Here is a 20,352-nt window from a genome sequence, read left to right as displayed (position 1 = left end):
CTGTGTATCTGAGATCGTTGATATTTTTCTCAGCAATCTTGATACCAGCTTGAGCTTCATCCAGCCTGGTATTTTGCATGATGTACTCTGCATATAAGTTAAAAGCACAATGACAATACACAGCCTTGACATACTCCTTTCCCAATTTGGAACCAGTCTGTTGTTCCATGTAAGGTTCTAACTGTTGCTTCTTGACCCGCATATAGGCTTCTCATGAGGCAGGTAAGGTGGTCTGGTACTCCCATCTCTAAAAATTTTTCTATAGTTTGTTGTGATCCACACAGTCAAAAGCTTTATATTAGTCAATGAAGCAGAAGTAGATGTTTTTCTGGAATCTCCTTGTATTCTCCATGATCCAGTGAATGTTGGCAATTTGATCTCTGGTTCCTCTGTCTTTTCTAAACTCAGCTTGTACATCTGGATGTTCTCAGTTCACATACTACTGAAGCCTAGCTTGAAGGATTTTGAGCATAACCTTGCTAGCATATGAAATGAGTGCAATTGTGTGGTAGTTTGAACATTCTTTGGCATTGCCTTTCTTTGGGATTGGAATAAAAACTGACCTTTTTCCAGTCGAGTGGCCACTGCTGAGTTTTCCAAATTTGCTGGAATATTGAGTGCAGCACTTTCACAGCACCATCTTTTAGGATTTTAAATAGCACAGCTGGATTTCCAGTGCCTCCATTAGCTTTGCTGGTAGTGATGCTTCCTAAGGCCCACTTCATCTTCCACTCCAGGATGTCCAGGTCTAGGAGTGATCACACCATCATGGTTATCTGGGTCATAAAGACTTTTTTTGTATAGTTCTTCTGTGTATTCTTGCCACCTCTTCTTAATCACTTCTCTTTCTGTTAGGTCCTTACCATTTTTGTCCTTTATCGTGTCCATCCTTGCATGAAATGTTCCCTTGGTATCTCTAATTTCCTTGAAGAGATCTCTAGCCTTTCCCATTCTATTGTTTTCCTCTATTTCTTTGCATCAGTCATTTAAAATGGCCTTCTTATCTCTCTTTGCTATTTTCTGGAACTCTGTATTCGGTTGGGTATATCTTTCACTTTCTCTCTTGCCTTTCACTTCTCTTCTTTGCTCAGCTATTTGTAAAGCCTCCTCAGACAACCACTTTGCCTTCTTGCATTTCTTTTTTCTTTGGGATGGTTTTGGTCACTGCCTCCTGTACCATGTTTTAAACCTTTGTCCATAGTTCTTCAGGCACTCTTTCTACCAGATTTAATCCCTTTAATCTATTTATCACCTTCACTGTATAATCATAAGGGATTTGATTTAGGTCATACTTGTTTGGCTTAGTGGCTTTCCATACTTTTTCAATTTAAGCCTGAATTTTGCAATAAGGAGCTCATAATCTGAGCCACAGTCATCTCCTGGTCTTGTTTTTGCTGACTGTATAGAGCTTCTCCATCATTGGCTGCAAAGAACATAATCAGCCTGATTTCAGTATTGACCATCTGGTGATGTCCATGTGTAGAGTCATCTCTTGGGTTGTTGGGAAAATGTGTTTGTTATGACCAGCGTGCTCTCTTGACAAAACTCTGTTAGCCTTTGCCCTGCTTCATTTTGTACTCCAAGACCAAACTTGCCTGTTATTCCAAATATCTGTTGACTTCCTACTTTTGCATTCCAATCCTCTATGATGAAAAGGACGTCTTTTATTGTGTTAGTTCTGGAAGGTGCTGTAGGTCTTCATAGAACTGGTCAATTTCAGCTTCTTCAGCATCAGTGATTGGGGCATAGGCTTGGATTACTGTGGCATTGAATGGTTTACCTTGGAAACGAACTGAGATTATTCTGTCATTTTTGAGATTTCACCCAAGTACTGCATTTCAGACTCTTTTGTTGACTATGAGGGCTACTCCATTTCTTATATGGAATTCTTGCCCATGATAGTAGTATAATGGTCATTTGATTTAAATTTGCCCATTCCTGTCCATTTTAGTTCACTAGTTCCTAAGATGTCAGTGTTCACTCTTGCCATCTCCTGCTTGACCACATCCAATTTACCTTGAGTCATGTACCTGACATTCCAAGTTCTTATGCAGTATTGTTCTTTACAGCACTGGACTTTATTTTCACGACCAGACACATCCACAACTGAGTGTTGTTTCCGCTTTGGCCCAGCCAGTTCATTCTTTCTGGAGCTATTAGAAATTGCCCTCTGCTCTTTCCCAGCAGCATATTAGACTCCTTCTGACCTGGGGACTCATCTTCCAGGACCATATCTTTTGCCTTTTCATGCTTTCCATGGGGTTCTCCCAGCAAGAATGCTGGAGTGGTTTGCCATTTCCTCCTCACGTGGACCACATTTTGTCAGAACTCTTCACTATGACCTATCTGTCTTGGGTGGCCCTGCGCAGCATGGCTCATAGCTTCTTTAAGTTACCCAAACCCCTTCATCACGACAAGGCTGTGATCTATGATGCTTATTTAAGCCATTCACATTCATTCTGCTCTCTTCATTCCTCTTCCTAGGCAGTGGAGCACAGCACCCAGTATGACAAAGAGGAACCACAGACCCAGGTGCTGCTCTAGAGCCCAGAAGTGCCTCAGGCTTAAGGACTTTAATGATGGACAGTGCCAATCAAAAGTCACAATGAAGGCAAGTGTTCCAGCTAGCAAATTATCCAGCTAACCTCAGAAAAGCCCAATTGTAATGTTATATAATGAAATAATTTTCCTCAAAAAATAATTTATCTTCTTCAGGGATGAAACGTTATTATTTGATGAAGTACTTCTGTTGGTTTTGTTGAGGGAGTTCTGACCTCATATCGGAAGCTAGGGACCATGTGAAACCCAGCATTGTTTGTATTAAATAAGCCTCTGCTCAGGGAGGAGAAAATCCCTCAAATACAGTGAAAACAATTCTGCATGTCATTGGTCTAATAGTTGATCATCTTTAACAGAAACCCACTGTTAAAAAATAGAAAATTTTCATAAGTAGGTAAAAAAAAATTCTTAAGCTTCTTAAACTTCTACTTATAAGAAACAATCATTTTTCAAAACTAGAGGGCTGATCACCCACCCGGTTTTAAAAAACAAACTGTCTCGGGGTGGGCAGCACAGCTGTGATGGAAGAAGAGGTGCCCTCTTGTGGCATGAATGGAAAATGACCAAAGTGCCGGCAGACTATTCCACTTGTTCTCTTACCTTTGGAACTATTGAGCTAATGATTTCTCTCTTTTATCTCCATTCCAATACAGAGGTTCTCCATCTTTGGCTGTAAAGAACATAATCAGCCTGAGTTCAGTGTGCAAATATTTCTTTTCCAGGACAGAGTGCTGCTTCTAATCTTATTAGGTCTTAAGATTGACTTAGAAGTACATTGCTCTCTTGTGGTAGATCTGTCCCTTCGCAAAGACAGTGGTAAATTTCTGTAGTCTGACTCCCAGCTTAAGAATTTTAAAGATTTAAATATTGCCTAAATGGTGGGTGAGCATTTGAGGAAATGCATAGATGTCTTGAATACAATCCTAATAGAATTTCACATTTTCTATTAACATTACATAAGAAGAACAAGAAAGTTCATCTTAATACAGCCTTTTAAAAAACATGTGCTATAATTATTGATTTTGAACCCAGTGTTTCCTTCCCTTGTCTTTTCTTGTCTTGTGTTCATTAAAAATAGTGACATGGCTGCTGCTAAGTTACTTCAGTTGTGTCCGACCCTGTGCAACCCCATAGACGGCAGCCCACCAGGCTCCCCGTCCCTGGGATTCTCCAGGCAAGAACACTGGAGTGGGTTGCCATTTCCATCTCTAGTGCATGAAAGTGAAAAGTGAAAGTGAAGTCGCTCAGTTGTTTCCGACTCTTAGCGACCCCATGGACTGCAGCCTACCAGGCTCCTCCATCCATGGGATTTTCCAGGCAAGAGTACTCGAGTGGGATGCCATTGCCTTGACATGGCTATTTCTAACTACTTCAAATAGAAACAAACAAAACTTCCCCAAATTTATTGTCCATGATTATTTGTGAGAAATGCTCCTAAATCAAAATTTTCTATCTCAAGAACTTGAATGCTCAGCAGGTGTTTGGCATAATAAAAACATGTGGGTTTCATTGAATTTATTTAATGAGCAAATTAAAAGCTTCACATTGTATTACTCACATGCTAGAATTCAGATATCATATTTCTCATGGAATAGATAGGTTAGGCAATGAAAGCTGTATAAATTAATTTTTATATTTTAAATGCACTTGAAAGGAGTTTATTGTGTGAAAAAATGTATTTAGTGCCTGCTACCTGTCAGTATTGCACTGCATACAGGTTGTATATAGAGAAAATACACTCCTTACTTTTAAGGAGTACAGTGACCAATGAAGCAAATAGATACCTACTATGTTTTACTTTTTAAAAATGAATTTTTAGATTATATATTTATTTTAAAATAAGCTATATATTAATTTAGTTTCTCCCCCAAAGAGGTATACTTTTATGGCTACTTTTCCTATTTTTTAAACTTCCAAAATAAAAAGAGTATAAATAAAGTTTTAACTAAATATAAAATTGTTGGTACAACACGGCCATCCTATGAGGCCTGTATTAGGGTTCTCCAGAGCAACAGAACAAATAGGGTATATATAGGTATTTATAAGTGGAAATTTATTATAGGGATTGACTCACAGGGTTATGGTGGCAGAGAGAACCGTCCGCAGGCTGGAGAAGTTGAAAAGCTGCTGGTGTAATTCAGTCTGAATAGGAAGGCCTGAGAATTGGAGGTTGATGGTGTAATTTCCTATCCAAGGCCCAAGAACCTGGACTATCAATGGCCCAAGGGCAGGAGAAGATGGAGATCCGAGAGACACAGAGAGAAAGTGAAAGTGTTAGTCGCTCAGTCATTTCCAACTCTTTGGGACCCAATAGACTGTAGCTCACCAGTCTCCTCTGTCTGTGGCATTCTCCAGGTGAGAGCACTGGAGTGGGTAGCCCTTCCCTTCTCCAGGGGATCTTCCCGACTCAGGGATGGAACACTGGTCTCCTGCATTGCAGGCAGAGTCTTTACAGCCTGGCCCACCAGGCTTTTTGTTCTATTCAGGCCCTCAGTGGATTGGGTGATGCAACCTCGATGAGAAAGATTTGCTTTTTCTCAGTTCACCGATTCAAATGCTAATCTCTTCCCTACACACCCTCACAAGCACTCCCAGGAGAGAGGTGACAGTCATGCTGAGGGCTTGGAACCAAGGCTGCTCACACAGGGAGCAGGCTGCCAGCTTCCACTGCGCAAAGCCACCTGTGCGTCGTGCCTCTGACCTGGGCTCGACGATGAGGCCTCCCGCCCTTCACCCCCAGATGCTTTATTGGAAGGAACGGCACCTTTGCCCCAAAGCGCTAGTCGCTCAGTAGTGTCTGACTCTTTGTCACCCCTTGAACTGTAGCCCGCCAGTCTCCTCTGTCCATGGGATTCTCCAGGCAAGAATACTGGAGTGGGTTGCCATTCCCATCTCCAGGGGATCTTCCCGACTCAGGGATTGAACCTGGGTCTCCTGCATTGCAGGCACATTCTTTCCTATCTAAGCCACCAGGGAAGCCCCAAAGAGGCAATCCTGAAGATGGGGCCCAATAGATGCACACATTCCCGTCAGGAGACTTTATTTCATGAGGTTTCCTAGGACTCAGGTTGCAAATGCCAGGTGTGCATGTGGAGGAATTCAGATAGTCAAAAACTGCGTTTGCTGAAATTTCCACCATTTGGTCATTACTAGAGAGTTACAGGTTTAAGGCAACAATGATAAATCCTCCAAAATGCCACAGGTAACTTGCTCCAAAAATAGCAAGGAAAACTGCTGAAAAGGAGAAGGGAGCTGTGCTGACTGTGTGGCCTCCCTCGTGCCAGGATTTGAGGAACTTCTGGGTAATTTTAGCACTTTTCTTAGTAGGAAACACCATGTGTCAGGGGCACCTCTCCAGTCCCGGCTGGAACACAGCTGCAGAGATGAGGGGAGCCCTGCTCTTGTTTAATCTGGCTGATCAAGGAAGGAACGGAATGTGCTCCTTCCACAGCTGCAGACCCTCCTGTCGTGGCACTAGCTGCTCCAGGAGCAAGGTCTCGTCCAGCACTATTAGTATCCCAGAAAGCTATCTGAGTCATAACACCAGAGAGGTCAGTAATCCTTTTCTCTCTGTTACAGTAACGTATGATCATGATATGTTACAGTAAAGTGTGATGAAAAACGGTAGGTAATCATAATATTGGGCTTCCCTGGTGGCTCAGATGGTAAAGAGTCTGCCTATCAATGCAGGAGACACAGGCGACACAGGAAACCCAGGTTTGATCCCTGGGTGGGGAAGAACCCCTGGAGGAGAAAATGGCAACTTACCCCAGTATTCTTGCCTGAGAAATCCCAGGGACAGAGGATCCTGACAGGCTACAGTCCCTGGGGTCACAGAAAGAGTCAGACAGGACTTAGCGACTAAATAGCAACAAACAACAATCATAATACGACCATGTTTCTCAACTTAGCCATGAGGAGCCCTCAGAATGATCACAATAGGTAAGAAACCACAATGACAGGCAGACCTTGGAGATATGGTGGCCTTGGTTCCAGATCATGGCAATAAAGAAGATATTATAAGAAAGTGAATCACATCAAGGTTTGGGGGATTTATTTATATTTTTATTGTATTTAATTTTTATTTTATATTGGAGTATAGTTGATTAACAATCTTTTGTTAGATTCAAGTGTACAGCAAAGTAACACATACATACATAATACATATACAAGTATCTATTCTTTTCCCATTTAGGTTATTAAAGAATATTGGGCAGAGTTCCCTATGCTATACAGTAGGTCCATTTTGGTTATCCATTTTAAATATGATAGGAGTCACATCAAGTTTTTGGCTTCCCAATGCATATAAAAGTTGTATTGACAGTATGATAGAGTCTTTTAGGTGTGTCATAGTATTATGTCTGAAAAAACTGCATAGATTTTAATTTAAAAATGATGCTGTTGGGAAAATGGTGCTGAATAGACTTTCAGACTTTAAGTTTGTAAAAAATGGAGTATCTGTTAAGTGGGATAAAACAAAAAATGCCAGTATAAGGCATTGAGAAGGAATTTAGAGAATCTAATTGACTTCCTCCAGCTCTATCACCAGTCCAAGAGATAGGTTTCTGTAGATGCCTGAGTTCTGTATTCGGCAGGATTGAGTCAGAGAGTAGCCCCGTTAATTTATGATGTCTCCTATGAATGTTGGGTCCCATGGAGTGATGCCAGCTGTGCTGTATGGCAAACCTAGTTTTATGCCAGTTTGTTGAAAAGAAGCCTTTCCTTTTGCTTAGGTAAAATTTGAGATCATAGGAGTGCATTCTTATAGCTCCAAAGACACACACACAGAAATTTCTAAGAAGAAATATGAACAGAGGAGGACAAAGATGAAGAGATTTAGAAGTATATTCCCGTATGATATCTGAAAAAGAGACGGCAATCCAAATAAAGTTTTTTAACTGGTGATATTATATGAATTCTATTCACAAGCATTTACATCCTCACATTTTACCCACAGCCAGATATACAGTGACTATTATATGTACTAGAACTCACAGATTTATTCAAAATGGAAAAATATTTTTAATCAGCTGTACTACATATTAGGTTCACTTCTGAACATTATGTAATTACTTATAATCAGCTGCTGGTAAAGACTTATATCTGAAGTTGAATTATCTCTAATGTAACATTGCTTCTTGAATGTTAGCAGAAGCAGAAGTAGCTTACCTTCATTTCTGCTTGACCTCCTTTACTTAAACTAGAAATTTATCTTTTAGAAAAAAGTAACCTCTATCCAAATTTCTGACTACTTCAATATGATTTTTGAAAACTCATATACCAGAGTTTTTAACCCTAAAAGACTGTATTCTAAAAAACAAAGCAACTTCATTTCCTCATCTCCTCCTTTTGTTTCAAAACAAGCAACAGAGAAACAAAGAAATAAACAAAACACATTTCCTGCATGCACTTGTGTCTTCATTAGAAGAATAACAGGAGCTGTCAATTCCCATTAACTAGTCAGTAGCAAGCAATGTCACTTCATGGGAAATAGAGGGGAAACAGTGGAAACAGTGTCAGATTTTATTTTGGGGGGCTCCAAAGTCACTGCAGATGGTGACTGCAGCCATGAAATTAAAAGACACTTACTCCTTGGAAGGAAAGTTATGACCAACCTAGATAGCATATTCAAAAGCAGAGACATTACTTTGCCAACAAAGGTCTGTCTAGTCAAGGCTATGGTTTTTCCTGTGGTCATGTATGGATGTGAGAGTTGGACTGTGAAGAAAGCTGAGCGCCGAAGAATTGATGCTTTTGAAGTGCGGTGTTGGAGAAGAATCTTGAGAGTCCCTTGGACTGCAAGGAAATCCAACCAGTCCATCCTAAAGGAGATCATCCCTGGGATTTCTTTGGAAGGAATGATGCTGAAACTGAAACTCCAGTACTTTGGCCACCTCATGCAAAGAGTTGACTCATTGGAAAAGACTCTGATGCTGGGAGGGATTGGGGGCAGGAGAAGGGGACGACAGAGGATGAGATGGCTGGATGGCATCACTGACTCGATGGACATGAGTCTGAGTGAACTCTGGGAGTTGGTGATGGACAGGGAGGCCTGGCGTGCTGCGATTCATGGGGTCACAAAGAGTCGGACACGACTGAGTGACTGAACTGAACTGAACTGAGCAAACAATGTATAAGCAGAAACTTTGAGAAGTGTCAAAGTACTATTATTCTACAGACCAATGAGCCTGCCATCTCACTCTACAAAGTATTTTAAAAAGAGCCCCAGATAATAGCTTTAAGTAGGCAGTTGGACCCTACTCTGGGAAAGAAAAGGGTTGAGGGATGATGAGCTGCGTTTATCTACACTGAGCTAGCAAATACAACCGAGGCAATACTTCCTGACTTTGGGGAATTCCCAGGTGCATGTGGATAAAGAGAAAACTTAGGGACACAGGAAGAAGAAAGACCAATATTTGCTCTGGGTATTGGGCTGTTAACGCAATTGACGCAGATCACACTGGCTGAGTAAGAAGAGGCCAGGGCCTGAGGTGCATGGAGGGGAATGGTCTCAGGATGTGGGGGGAGTTTTCACATCCTGTTACACTTGTATTTTTTTTTTTTTTTCAGTAAAGCTGTGGAAAATACTGGAAGGCTTGGGCAGGCAGTTGGAAAACAAAAGTTGTGCTCCTTGTAACTGTATGCCTGCCTCTTCGCCAGCCGGCGTGTGCAGAAGAGAAGTGGCCCAGATGAAGATCATTTCCTCTTGCTCCCATGCCCATTTGCAATGATTGTTTCTTAAAGGTCACCAGATGACTCGCCAGCACATTTTTGTACAAGGAGTCCAGCTTTCTGTTTTGACGTTAGTCGGATATGCATGTGGCACCTGAGGGACAAGGAGAAGACGAGGAAGAATCGGTTTTCTTTTGGCTCAATCACTGTCAACTTGGAAGCTCTGACGTGTTGGAGAAACTTATTTAGCCTAGACAGCCTCAACCTGGCAAAAAATCCTTTTGTAATATTTTTATACCAGAGTTTTAAAATTTTACCCCCCTTTCCCCACTCTTTTAAACTTTTCCATTTTATTCCTTCCTTTTCCTTCTTCCTTTCTCAAACTTTTTCTAGGCCCTTATTATATATTCCAGCTGTGCAACAGCTGGAAATGTATACAGGGCTTCCCCAGTGGCTCAGACAGTAAAGAATCTGCATGCAATGCAGGAGACCTGAGTTCAATCCCTGGGTTGGGAAGATCCCCCGGAGGAGCGCATGGGAACCCACTCTAGTATTCTTGCCTGGAAAATCCCCATGAACATAGGAGCCTGGTGGGCTCCAGTCTATAGAGTTGCAAAGAATTGGACACAACTGAGCAGCTAAGCATAGCACTATATATAAAACAGTCCTGGTATCAACAGAGTTTACAGTCTAATGAAAAATTTGAAAACAATTAGTAGCAAAACAACCTTATAAACGCCATAATTGACTCATGTACAAAGTGTCATGTGTCCTAGACCATGACCTGCGAAACATTAAAAGTTCACACTAATTGATGTGTTTAGTTGCTAAGTTATGTCTGACTCTTTGCTACCCTATGGGACTATAGTCCTCCAGGCTCCTCTGTCCATGGGATTCTCCAGGCAAGAATACAAGAGTGGGTAATTTTCCCATTCTCCAGGGGATCTTCCTGACTCAGGGATTGAACCCACATCTCCTGTGTCTCCTGCATTGGCAGGAGGTGAATTGCTTACCCACTGAACCATTGGACACTAGCTGATATCCTAATATAACTCAACGTTCAAAAAACAAACATCATGGCATCTCATCCCATCATTTCACGGTGAATAGATGGGGAAACAATGGAAACAGTGACAGACTTTATAAAATCACTGCAGATGATAACTGAAGCCATGAAATTAAAAGATGCCTGCCCCTTGGAAAAAAGCTATGACAAACTTAGACAGCATATTAAAAAGCAGAGACATTTCTTTGCTGACAAAAGTCTGTATAGTCAAAGCTATGGTTTTTCCAGTAGTCATTTTGGATGAGAGTTGGACCATAAAGAAGTCTGAGTGCCGGAGAATCAATGCTTTTGAACTGTGTGCTGGAGAAGACTTTTGAGAGTCCCTTGGACTGCAAGGAGATCCAACCAGTCAATCCTAAAGGAAATCAATCCCGAATACTCATTGGAAGGACTAATGCTGAAGCTGAAGCTCCAATACTTTGGCCACATGATGTGAAATGGTCTAATGGTCAGCTGACTCATTAGAAAAGACTCTGAGAAAAGGGCCTGGGAAAGATTGAAGGCAGGAGAAGAAGGGTACAACAGAGAACAAGATGGCTGGTTGGCATCACTGACTCAATGCACATAAGTTTGAGCAAGGTCCAGGAGATGGTGAAGGACAGGGAAGCCTGGAGTGCTGCAGTTCAAGGGGTTGCAAAGAGTCAGACATGACTGATTGACTAGCCAACAATACAATTAATTTTGGTTTCTCTATTTATCTATATATTTATCAAATTTATACATTTGATCAATAAGTGGGTTTTGAGGCTTTTTACTTTTACCTTTTCTTTCTTTTTAAAAAGTTCACCTGTGGAAGATTGCCTTGACTGATTTCTTTCAACCAAGATATTGGTTATTGTGTGCAAGGCAGGCATAGTGCTAGGGTTACAGTGTCCAAATGACTAGAAAAGGTCCTTGATTTAAAATCGTTCATGGTATTATGGATGAGACAGATTTTCAAAGCAATACTAGATAATTCAGGTAGGTCATTTCTAGAAGTTATAGATGAGGTACTGTGGGAACATAGAGCAAGAAAAGGTTACCTTTCAGAGAAAAAAATTAACTTAAAAAGATACATACACCCTAAATGTTCGCAGCAGCACTATTTACAATAGCCAAAACATGGAAGCAACCTAAGTGTCTCTAGACAGAGGCTGGATAAAGAAGATGTAGTAATATAAACAATGGAACATTACTCAGTCATGAAAAGAATGAAATAATGCTACTTGCAGCAACATAGATGAACCTAGAGATTATCATACTAAGTAGCTTATTTAACTTATGTGCAGAGTACATCATGAGAAATGATGTACTGAATGAAGCTCAAGCTGGAATCAAGATTGCCAGGAGAAATATCAGTAATCTCAAATATGCAGATGACATCACCCTTATGGCAGAAAGCAAAGAAGAACTAAAGAGCCTCTTGATGAAAATGAAAGAGGAGAGTGAAAAAGCTGGCTTAAAACTCAACACTCAGAAAACTAAGATCATGGCATCTGGTCCCATCACTTCATGGCAAACAGATGGGGAAGCAATGGAAATAGTGACAGACTTTATCTTTTTGGGCTCCAAAATTGCTGCAGATGGTGACTGCAGCCATGAAATTGACGAGTGGATTAGGTGAAGTCACAAAGCACAGATGACATTTGAGTTAAGTCTTGAAAATGATTGTGTCCACTAGACTGCTGGCACTGTGTTTGTGTCAGACTGTACCCAAGTTTGGGTACAATGCAGTGACTTTTGTACCTGCAAAACTGAAAAAGTTATGACCAACCTAAGAATACAGCATATTAAAAAGCAGAGACATTACTTTGCCAAAAAAGGTCCATCTAGTCAAAGCTATGGTTTTTCCAGTAGTCATGTATGAATGTGAAAGTTGGACCATAAAGAAAGCTGAGTGCCAAAGAATTGATGCTTGTGAACTGTGGTGTTGGAGAAGACTCCCAAGAGTCCCTTGGACTGCAAGGAGATCCAACCAGTCAATTCTAAAGGAATCAGTCATGAATATTCATTGGAAGGACTGATGCTGAAGATGAAGTTCCAATATTTTGGCCACCTGATGAGAAGAATTGACTCATTTGAAAAGACTCTGATGCTGGGAAAGATTGAAGAGAGGAGAAGGGAGGAGAAGGGGACGACAAAGGATGAGATGGTTGGATGGTATCACTGACTCAATGGACATGCGTTTGAGCAAGCTCTGGGTGTTGGTGATGGGCGTGCTGCAGTCCATGGGGTCACAAAGAGTTGGACACAACTGAGTGACTGAACTGAACTGAACTGAAAGTACATCATATGATATGATACTTGCTTATATCATATGACATTGCTTATATGTGGAATTTTTAAAAAATGATATAAATGATCTTATTTTCAAAACAGAAATAGACTCACAAACATAGACAACAAACTTATGGTTAACAAAAGGAGAATGAGGGAGGGATAAATTAGGAATTTGGGACTAAAATGTAAAGACTACTGTATATAAAATAGATTACAAGGACTAACTGTATAGTACAAGGAACTCTATTTAATATCTTGGAATAACCTATAATGGAAAAAAAATCTAAGAAAGAATACATATATACACAAAACTGAATCACTTTGCTGTATACATGAAGCTAACATAACATTGTAGATCAATTGTATTTTAGTAAAAATTAAAGAAAAGAGAAAAGTTTACTTTCTTCTGATGGACTTCTTGGGAGACGAGTGGATTAGGTGAAGTCACAAAGCACAGATGACATTTGAGTTAAGTCTTGAAAATGATTTTGTCCACTAGACTGCTGGCACTGTGTTTGTTTCAGATTGTACCCAACTTTGGGTACAATGCAGTGACTTTTTTTTTTTACAGCTGTCGAATGCACATAACTGAAAATTAATTATTGCCTATCCTTGTTCTTAAGTCTTATGGTTGCCCTTACCTCTCCAATCATGTTACTCAGATCCATCCCTTTCTTGGTTCCCAGGTGGTGCTAGTGGTAAAGAATCTGCCTGCCAATGCAGGAGATGCAAGAGACACCAGTTTGTTCTCTGGGTTGGGAAGATCCCTTGGAGAAGGAAATGGAAACCCACTCCAGTATTCTTGCCTGAAAATTCCATGGACTGAGAAGCCTGGTGGGCTATAGTCCAAAGAATCTCAAAGAGTCGGACATGACTGATCGACTAAGTACATCAAGAGTCAGACATGACTGAAAGCATGCGCGTGCACACACACACACACACACACACACACACACACACACACCTTTCTTAAGGCCTCCCTCACCTCACTCTACTCTTGCAATTTTCTGACCCAGCATCTTTTAATAGTGTCTTTCAAGTTAATCCTTCACAATCTACTCACCTCTGAGCCTCAACCTTATCTCCAAAAGACTCATTATACACAGCAATGACCAAAGAACTAACTAAAGACCTTATCATACAGCAAAGGCTTTAAAATGTCAGCCTCCCCACTCTCCAACATCTTCTATAAGTGGAAGAGAGCAGACTAGAAATGTATTGTTTTACTATTAAGTATACAAACAACTACTCTACCAGTTTTCATTTTTAATCATTTTCATTCTTGTGAATTATTCTTGACTCCTGACGTCATATTTTTCTAGATATTTTTATACCAATATCACTTGTTCCTGTTTATTTGTAACTCATAGCACATATTACATTGTATCACCTCTCCACAATATGTTATTATATCACATCCCTACAATATATCATTAGGTCACATTCTTATGTGGGTGCTAAGTTGCTTCAGTCATGTCCGATTCTTTGTGACCCTGTGGACTGAAACTCACCAGTCTCCTCTGTTCATGGGATTCTCCATGCAAGAATACTGGAGTGAGTAGCCATGCCTTCTTCCAGGGGATATTCCCAATCCAGGGATCAAACCAGCATCTTTTATGTCTCCTGCATTGCCATGCGGGTTCTTTACCACTAGCACCACTGGGAAGCCCTCACATCCCTATGGTAAGAATGCACATAACTGTGCATTCTTGCAATTATTGCATACTCTGCCTGATTATCACATGCTGATCAGAAATGATTCTACTGCAAGGCTCCCAATTTTTTAAAACAGAAAACTGAAAATAACAATGGAGCCTCTCAGGCTAATATTTGTAAACTATCGAGACCAGTCTTGATTGGTCAGAACAAGTGACAATTAGGTAGGTTAGTTAACAATAGGGAACATAAGTGCTTGGATGGTACTGAGTCTAAGTTTGATAGGTTACCGTTGGTCAAGTTAGTTACAACCATAAATTCTGCTGTTGCCTTTATTCTTTAGAGAGGCTGAACTGAAGAGACCCGACTGTTTTTCAGTTCTGAGAAGAAGCAGGCCAAGTACATTTTTAGGGCTTCTGCATTTTCTGAACTTTTCCTAAATTTTTTCTTTGAAAGTAGAGAAAATATTGCTTTCTGAGAAAAGATATGTTCTTGGAACAACTGCTGAAAGCTAAAAATAGTGGCAATTGAACATAAGAACGCCTGGAGGGAAGAAAGTCAAACTGTAGATTTGAGTTACTATATTTGACTTAAAACATCCCCCCAAAAGGAGGAAAACAAAATTCTCATAAGTTATATTAAAATTCCAGTTGCTGTTATTTGAAAAGCAGCTGTCTTTTATAGTATGAGCTTTACTTCCCTTAAAACAAATAATTTCATGTTATTTATTTTTCCGAGAATTCAGTACCAACTCAACTGATATGACACCAGACACTACTGGTTAGATAACTAAATTTAGTTTTATATAGGTAATCATAAAATAAAAATCAGAACATTTTACCTCAAAGTGTAAATTAACTTTCTTCACAGTTTTTAAGAATGCCAGGTTTCTTTCCAGTTTATAAAAATCATTCTTTTCATAAAGCACATAAAACTTCAAATGAAAAAAGTAAGCCTTGCTGATTGAAAATGGCTAATGATTTATCTGAATCCAGTGTCTCGCCCCTTTGGAATTTACTGTTTGAGTATGAAAGAGAGAATAATAACATTTTTATTTATCTGCTGGGAGACAATGTCTGTGAAGCCATATATTCTATTGATGAACCCAGAACGATCTTTTATTTTTAAATCTTTTATCTAAGCTCATATTCTTTATTACAGTATTCTTTTTTAGTTAATTAATTATTAATCAATCAATTACTTTTTGGTTGTGCTGGGTCTTCGTTGCTGTGCACGGGCTTTCTCTAGTTGCCAAGAGTGAGGGCTGCTCTCTGTTGTGGTGTGTGGGTTTCTCACTGCGGTGGCTTTTGTTGTGGAGCAGAGGCTCTGGTGCATAGGCTTCCTAGTTGCAGCATGTGGGCTCAGTGGTTGTGGTGCATTGGCGTAGTTGCCCTGTGGCATGTGGAATCTTCCTGGACCAGGGATTGAACCTATGTCTCATTAAATGGCAAGTGGATTCCTAGCCGCTGTACCACTAGGGAAGTCCTAAGACAATATTCTTTCATTTTGACAGTAAGTGACACTGTGAACAACATTCTAGCTCCAAGTTTATCTTCAGACTAATCCAGTGGATGCCATTAATCTTTGGACAGTAGCAATAACGCTGGCAGTTCTGCTGTTCCTTGCTGATTGCCTCTGAGCTCAATGATGCATTTTCTTTGCTATGGAAACAAATAGATTCTCAGGGTCCAAGGAAATGATATTTGTCCCAGGAGTTCACAGTTTATTGCCTGGATTTTTTGTTGATGGATCTTTCATCTCTGTCATTGACTGAGGTAATTCAGTGAAGCCATCATTCATGCTCTTAATCCTTCCCCCACCTAGCACCCACTCAATCATTTGGGCCATCTTACTTTTTGAAAGGGCTTCCCTGATGGCTCAGATGGTGAAGAGTCTGCCTGCAATGCAGAAAACCCAGGTTCAATCCCTGGGTTGGGAAGATCTCCTGGAGAAGGAAATGACAACCCACTCCAGTATTCTTGCCTGGACAAGAATTCTTGCCATGAACAGAGGAGCCTGGCAGGCTACAGTTCATGGGATCACAAAGAGTCGGACATGACTGAGAGACTAACACTTCCACACTTTTCATTTTTGAAAGCATATCGCATTTAAATTTTGGATGAGACATCAAAGTGGGTGCTAAATGTAATATTGGGTAAAACTTATTATACAGTTAAAGAGCCATGTGAAAAATCTGTAGTTTATCAGGGATTGATAATGTATTCAAAATCATGGGACTTAGGTAGAGTACAAGGTCCATTTGTAAAGTATCCAATAAACTAGCTTAGGGGGTTGCGGGCATTTAAAGTAGGGCTTCGGTATTTGGAACATTATCTGGACAGTATTGAAAACCTGCCCTTTGAACTGCAGAGAAACTTCCAGCTCATGAGGGACCTGGACCAAAGAACAGAGGACCTAAAGGCTGAAATTGACAAGTTGGCCAGTGAATATATGAGTAGCGCCCGCAGCCGGAGCTCCGAGGAAAAATTGGCCCTTCTGAGACAGATCCAGGAAGCCTATGGCAAGTGCAAGGAGTTTGGTGATGACAAGGTGCAGCTTGCCATGCAGACCTATGAGATGGTGGACAAACACATTCGGCGACTGGACACAGACCTGGCCCGCTTTGAGGCTGATCTGAAGGAGAAGCAGATTGAGTCAAGTGACTATGACAGCTCTTTCAGCAAAGGCAAAAAGAGTCGGACTCAAAAGGAGAAGAAAGCTGCCCGTGCTCGTTCCAAAGGGAGAAACTCCGACGAAGAAGCCCCCAAGGCCGCCCAGAAGAAGTTGAAACTTGTGCGCACAAGCCCTGAGTATGGGATGCCCTCAGTGACCTTTGGCAGCGTCCACCCCTCTGATGTGTTGGATATGCCTGTGGATCCCAACGAACCCACCTATTGCCTTTGTCACCAGGTCTCCTACGGGGAGGTGATTGGCTGTGACAACCCTGACTGCTCCATTGAGTGGTTCCACTTTGCCTGTGTGGGGCTGACCACCAAGCCTCGGGGGAAATGGTTTTGCCCACGCTGCTCCCAAGAACGAAAAAAGAAATAGACAAGGGCCTTGGATTCCAACACAGTTTCTTCCACATCCCCTGACCTGGCTAGTGGGGAGTGGGATGCCTGGCTGGGCCGGGGGTCAGGGAGAGGTGGGCGGCACATGTTGTCATCTCCTCTCCTCCCCTCCCCACTTCCGGTGCTGAGGCTGCACCCAGACCCTGGTCCCGGGGTGCTGCGGCCGCTAACGGCATGTGCTCTCATTCAGCCCGCCCCCTTCAGAGGGAAGTGGTGTTGCCCGCTGTCCTTTGGCCTCCACACCGAGGTTGGTGCTGTGTTTTTGAGGGATGGTCCTCTTTTCTCCCGTTGCTTTGTATTTAAGGACTGGGGCAGTAGCATGGGGCCCTCCCCCAGCTTCCTGATTCCCTCCCCTCGTTGTGGGGGGGGGGCATGCGTGATAAACTTCCTTCACTCTCTCCATGCTTTTCCAGTGGGGGGCTCCTCCGGGTCCTCTGGGCCACGGCCCTGGCTGAAGGGGCACCCCTTCCTCTGTGCCAAGAGGATTCGTCCAGCCTTGTGAGTGGGAGGGGCAGGGCAGAGTGTCAGTATCTCACATGTAAAGGAATCGAGTTGGTGAATAAAAGCTGTACGTGTTGGCCTGCTGTGTTTATTGTAGAGACACTGTTTTAGCACATGTGCTGAGCATAGCTTGCATCCTCTGAGTCAGCTAAAAGGCAGGAGGATGACATGCTGGAAGTAGGACCAGACATGGAACCTGAAGTGGTGCCACTGCCCCAGGACCCACCACCTCTCAGCTTGGGAAGGACAGAGCTGGCTGGAACTGGGCCTCAGACAAGGGGTTTCCAAAACCTTCAGGACTGTGTATCTTTTCCCTATAAGATATCTTTCATTTAATTTCCAATAAATGTGTACTTGTGTTTTATACATGAAAAAAAAAAATAAAGTAGGGCTTCATCCACTGAATAAATACTTTTGGTAAATCTCTAAATAATGGGAATTATAAATGTTGTCAAAAGTCTAATGTTTTTTCTTGAGCAGTCTCAGTTTCAATGGTAGAAACATTTTCTTTATATATTAGGAGTGCCTTTGTTTCTAAGGCACTCCTTATTCCTCATTTGTAGCTCAGCTGGTAAAGAATCTACCTGCAATGTGAGAGACCTGGGTTGGGAAGATCCCCTGGAGAAGGGAAAGGCTGCCCACTCCAGTATTCTGGCCTGGAGAATTCCACGGACTAAGTCCATGGGATTGCAAAGAGTCGGACACGACTGAGTGACTTTCACACTTTCACTTGCTTCTAAGGCACTCCTTATTCCTTAAAATACACCCTCTCTTGTGATCATAAACCAGATGCAGTGACTATTAATAAGCAGATAAAAAAATATCTAATTCTCAATACATTCCTGTGAAAGAAGCAGGTGACATATACCATTACCTATTTTAACTAAAAGATGAATGTAACCATTAATTCATTGAATATGCATTGGTGTCGCAGAAATTTTAGATGTTGGAGATATGCATTTACAGCCCCTGTTTTGAGAAGAACTAAAATTTGGTGCAGAGTCTAGTGTGGAGATTATAAAATGATAAACCATGGTAAGATCTAGGCATCACAAATATTTGTTTTGATCCACATAGATTGAAAAAATACTGATATAGTTGAAATAGATACTTTTCTCTCCAAATCCGGATTTCTAGACTTTTATTGAAAACCTAACATTGGGCTACTGCCTAGGGGAGACGTATGTTCTTCAGTTTCTACCAATTCTGGCAAATACACCAGCCCACTTCCTTAATTTATATGCAGTAGTAATGCAAATGAGAAGGCAGTGGCACCCCACTCCAGTACTCTTGCCTGGAAAATCCCGTGGATGGAGGAGCCTGGTAGGCTGCAGTCCATGGGGTCGCTAAGAGTCGGACACGACTGAGCGACTTCACTTTGACTTTTCACTTTCATGCATTGGAGGAGGAAATGGCAACCCATTCCAGTGTTCTTGCCTGGAGAATCCCAGGGACAGAGGAGCCTGGTGGGCTGCTGTCTATGGGGTCACACAGAGTCGGACACGACTGAAGTGACTTAGCAGCAGCAGCAGTAATGCAAAGGAGTGAGGGTGAGAACCTGTAACACTCAGTGATTCAAGTGAACTGTGATAGGGAGGCTAGTAAGCAGAATTTCAGGATGGCTCCAAGATGCTCACCTCCTGATATCATTCCTGTGGTTATGTTCTGTTATATGACAAAGGGGAGATGATCCAGATTGTGCTAGTCTAATCACACAAGTCCTTGAAAAACAGCTTTTTCTCTACCAGGGAGCAGAGGAGAAAGTCAGAAGGATTTAAAGAATGAGAAGCACTCTACCCATAAAGACGGGCGCTGCCATTTGAAGATGGAAAGGCAGAGGTGAGAACTGCCTCTAGAAGCTACAAGTGACTCTCAGCTATCAACCAGCAAGAGGATGATGACCTCTGTCCTGAAGCCATGAGCAACTGAATTCAGCCAACAACTTGAATGAGTTTGGACTGAAATTCTTCACCCAGAGCCTCCAAAAAGAGCCAGTCCAGCAAGTACCTTGATTTCAGCCTTGTGAGACCCGGAGCAGAAAACTCAGGGGAGCTCAGTGAGACTTTTGATCTATCGATCAGTGGGACAATAGATGGGTGTTGTTAAAAACCACCGAGTTTGTGGTCAAGTATTGTAACAGTAATAGCAAAACAATTCAAGTGAGGAAATAGCTAAAGTCAACTTGGGTGATTAGAAACATATCTCACTTTAAGTGAGATAGCGAACATAAGAGATGAAATCAGATCAAAAAACCCCCCAAAACTATGGTTCAATTTTGCTTTGGAATCGGATCCTTGAAAGAGCCATGCAGTTTTATTCACTCATTAATTCAAAAGTATTTATGGTGCATATACTAAGCACTGGGTTTGGTTTAGAGGATACCAATAAAACTGACCTACATCCAATTTCCCACACATAGTAAGCACTCAGTGTTATGCTGAACTAAATGCTTTTAAGAAGCCTGAGTTTGGTGCCTTAAAATTCTTAGGTTATATAGTGAATAAATATCTGTATCATCACAACCCCTACCCCCACTCTTACCATGCTGCTTTTATCACTTTCTTATTT

The 20,352-nt window shown here is 41.5% G+C and overlaps 1 protein-coding gene across 1 annotated transcript; it reads left to right on the top strand.

The window, feature by feature from the left end:
• Positions 1 to 6,454: 6,454 nt before the first annotated feature.
• On the top strand, positions 6,455 to 17,861 carry LOC133254353 (inhibitor of growth protein 4-like). The gene is made up of 2 exons (XM_061428636.1): positions 6,455 to 6,501; positions 16,501 to 17,861. Exons 1-2 carry the CDS (start codon positions 6,455 to 6,457, stop codon positions 17,261 to 17,263), a joined length of 810 nt encoding a protein of 269 aa, XP_061284620.1. The 3' UTR covers positions 17,264 to 17,861.
• The last annotated feature ends 2,491 nt before the right edge of the window (positions 17,862 to 20,352 follow it).

Source organism: Bos javanicus, chromosome 9, assembly GCF_032452875.1.
Source record: "Bos javanicus breed banteng chromosome 9, ARS-OSU_banteng_1.0, whole genome shotgun sequence".
In the NCBI taxonomy this organism is placed as follows: domain Eukaryota; kingdom Metazoa; phylum Chordata; class Mammalia; order Artiodactyla; family Bovidae; genus Bos; species Bos javanicus.
Note: the sequence above shows the minus strand (reverse complement) of the source record. Positions and strands in the feature narration are given on the sequence as shown.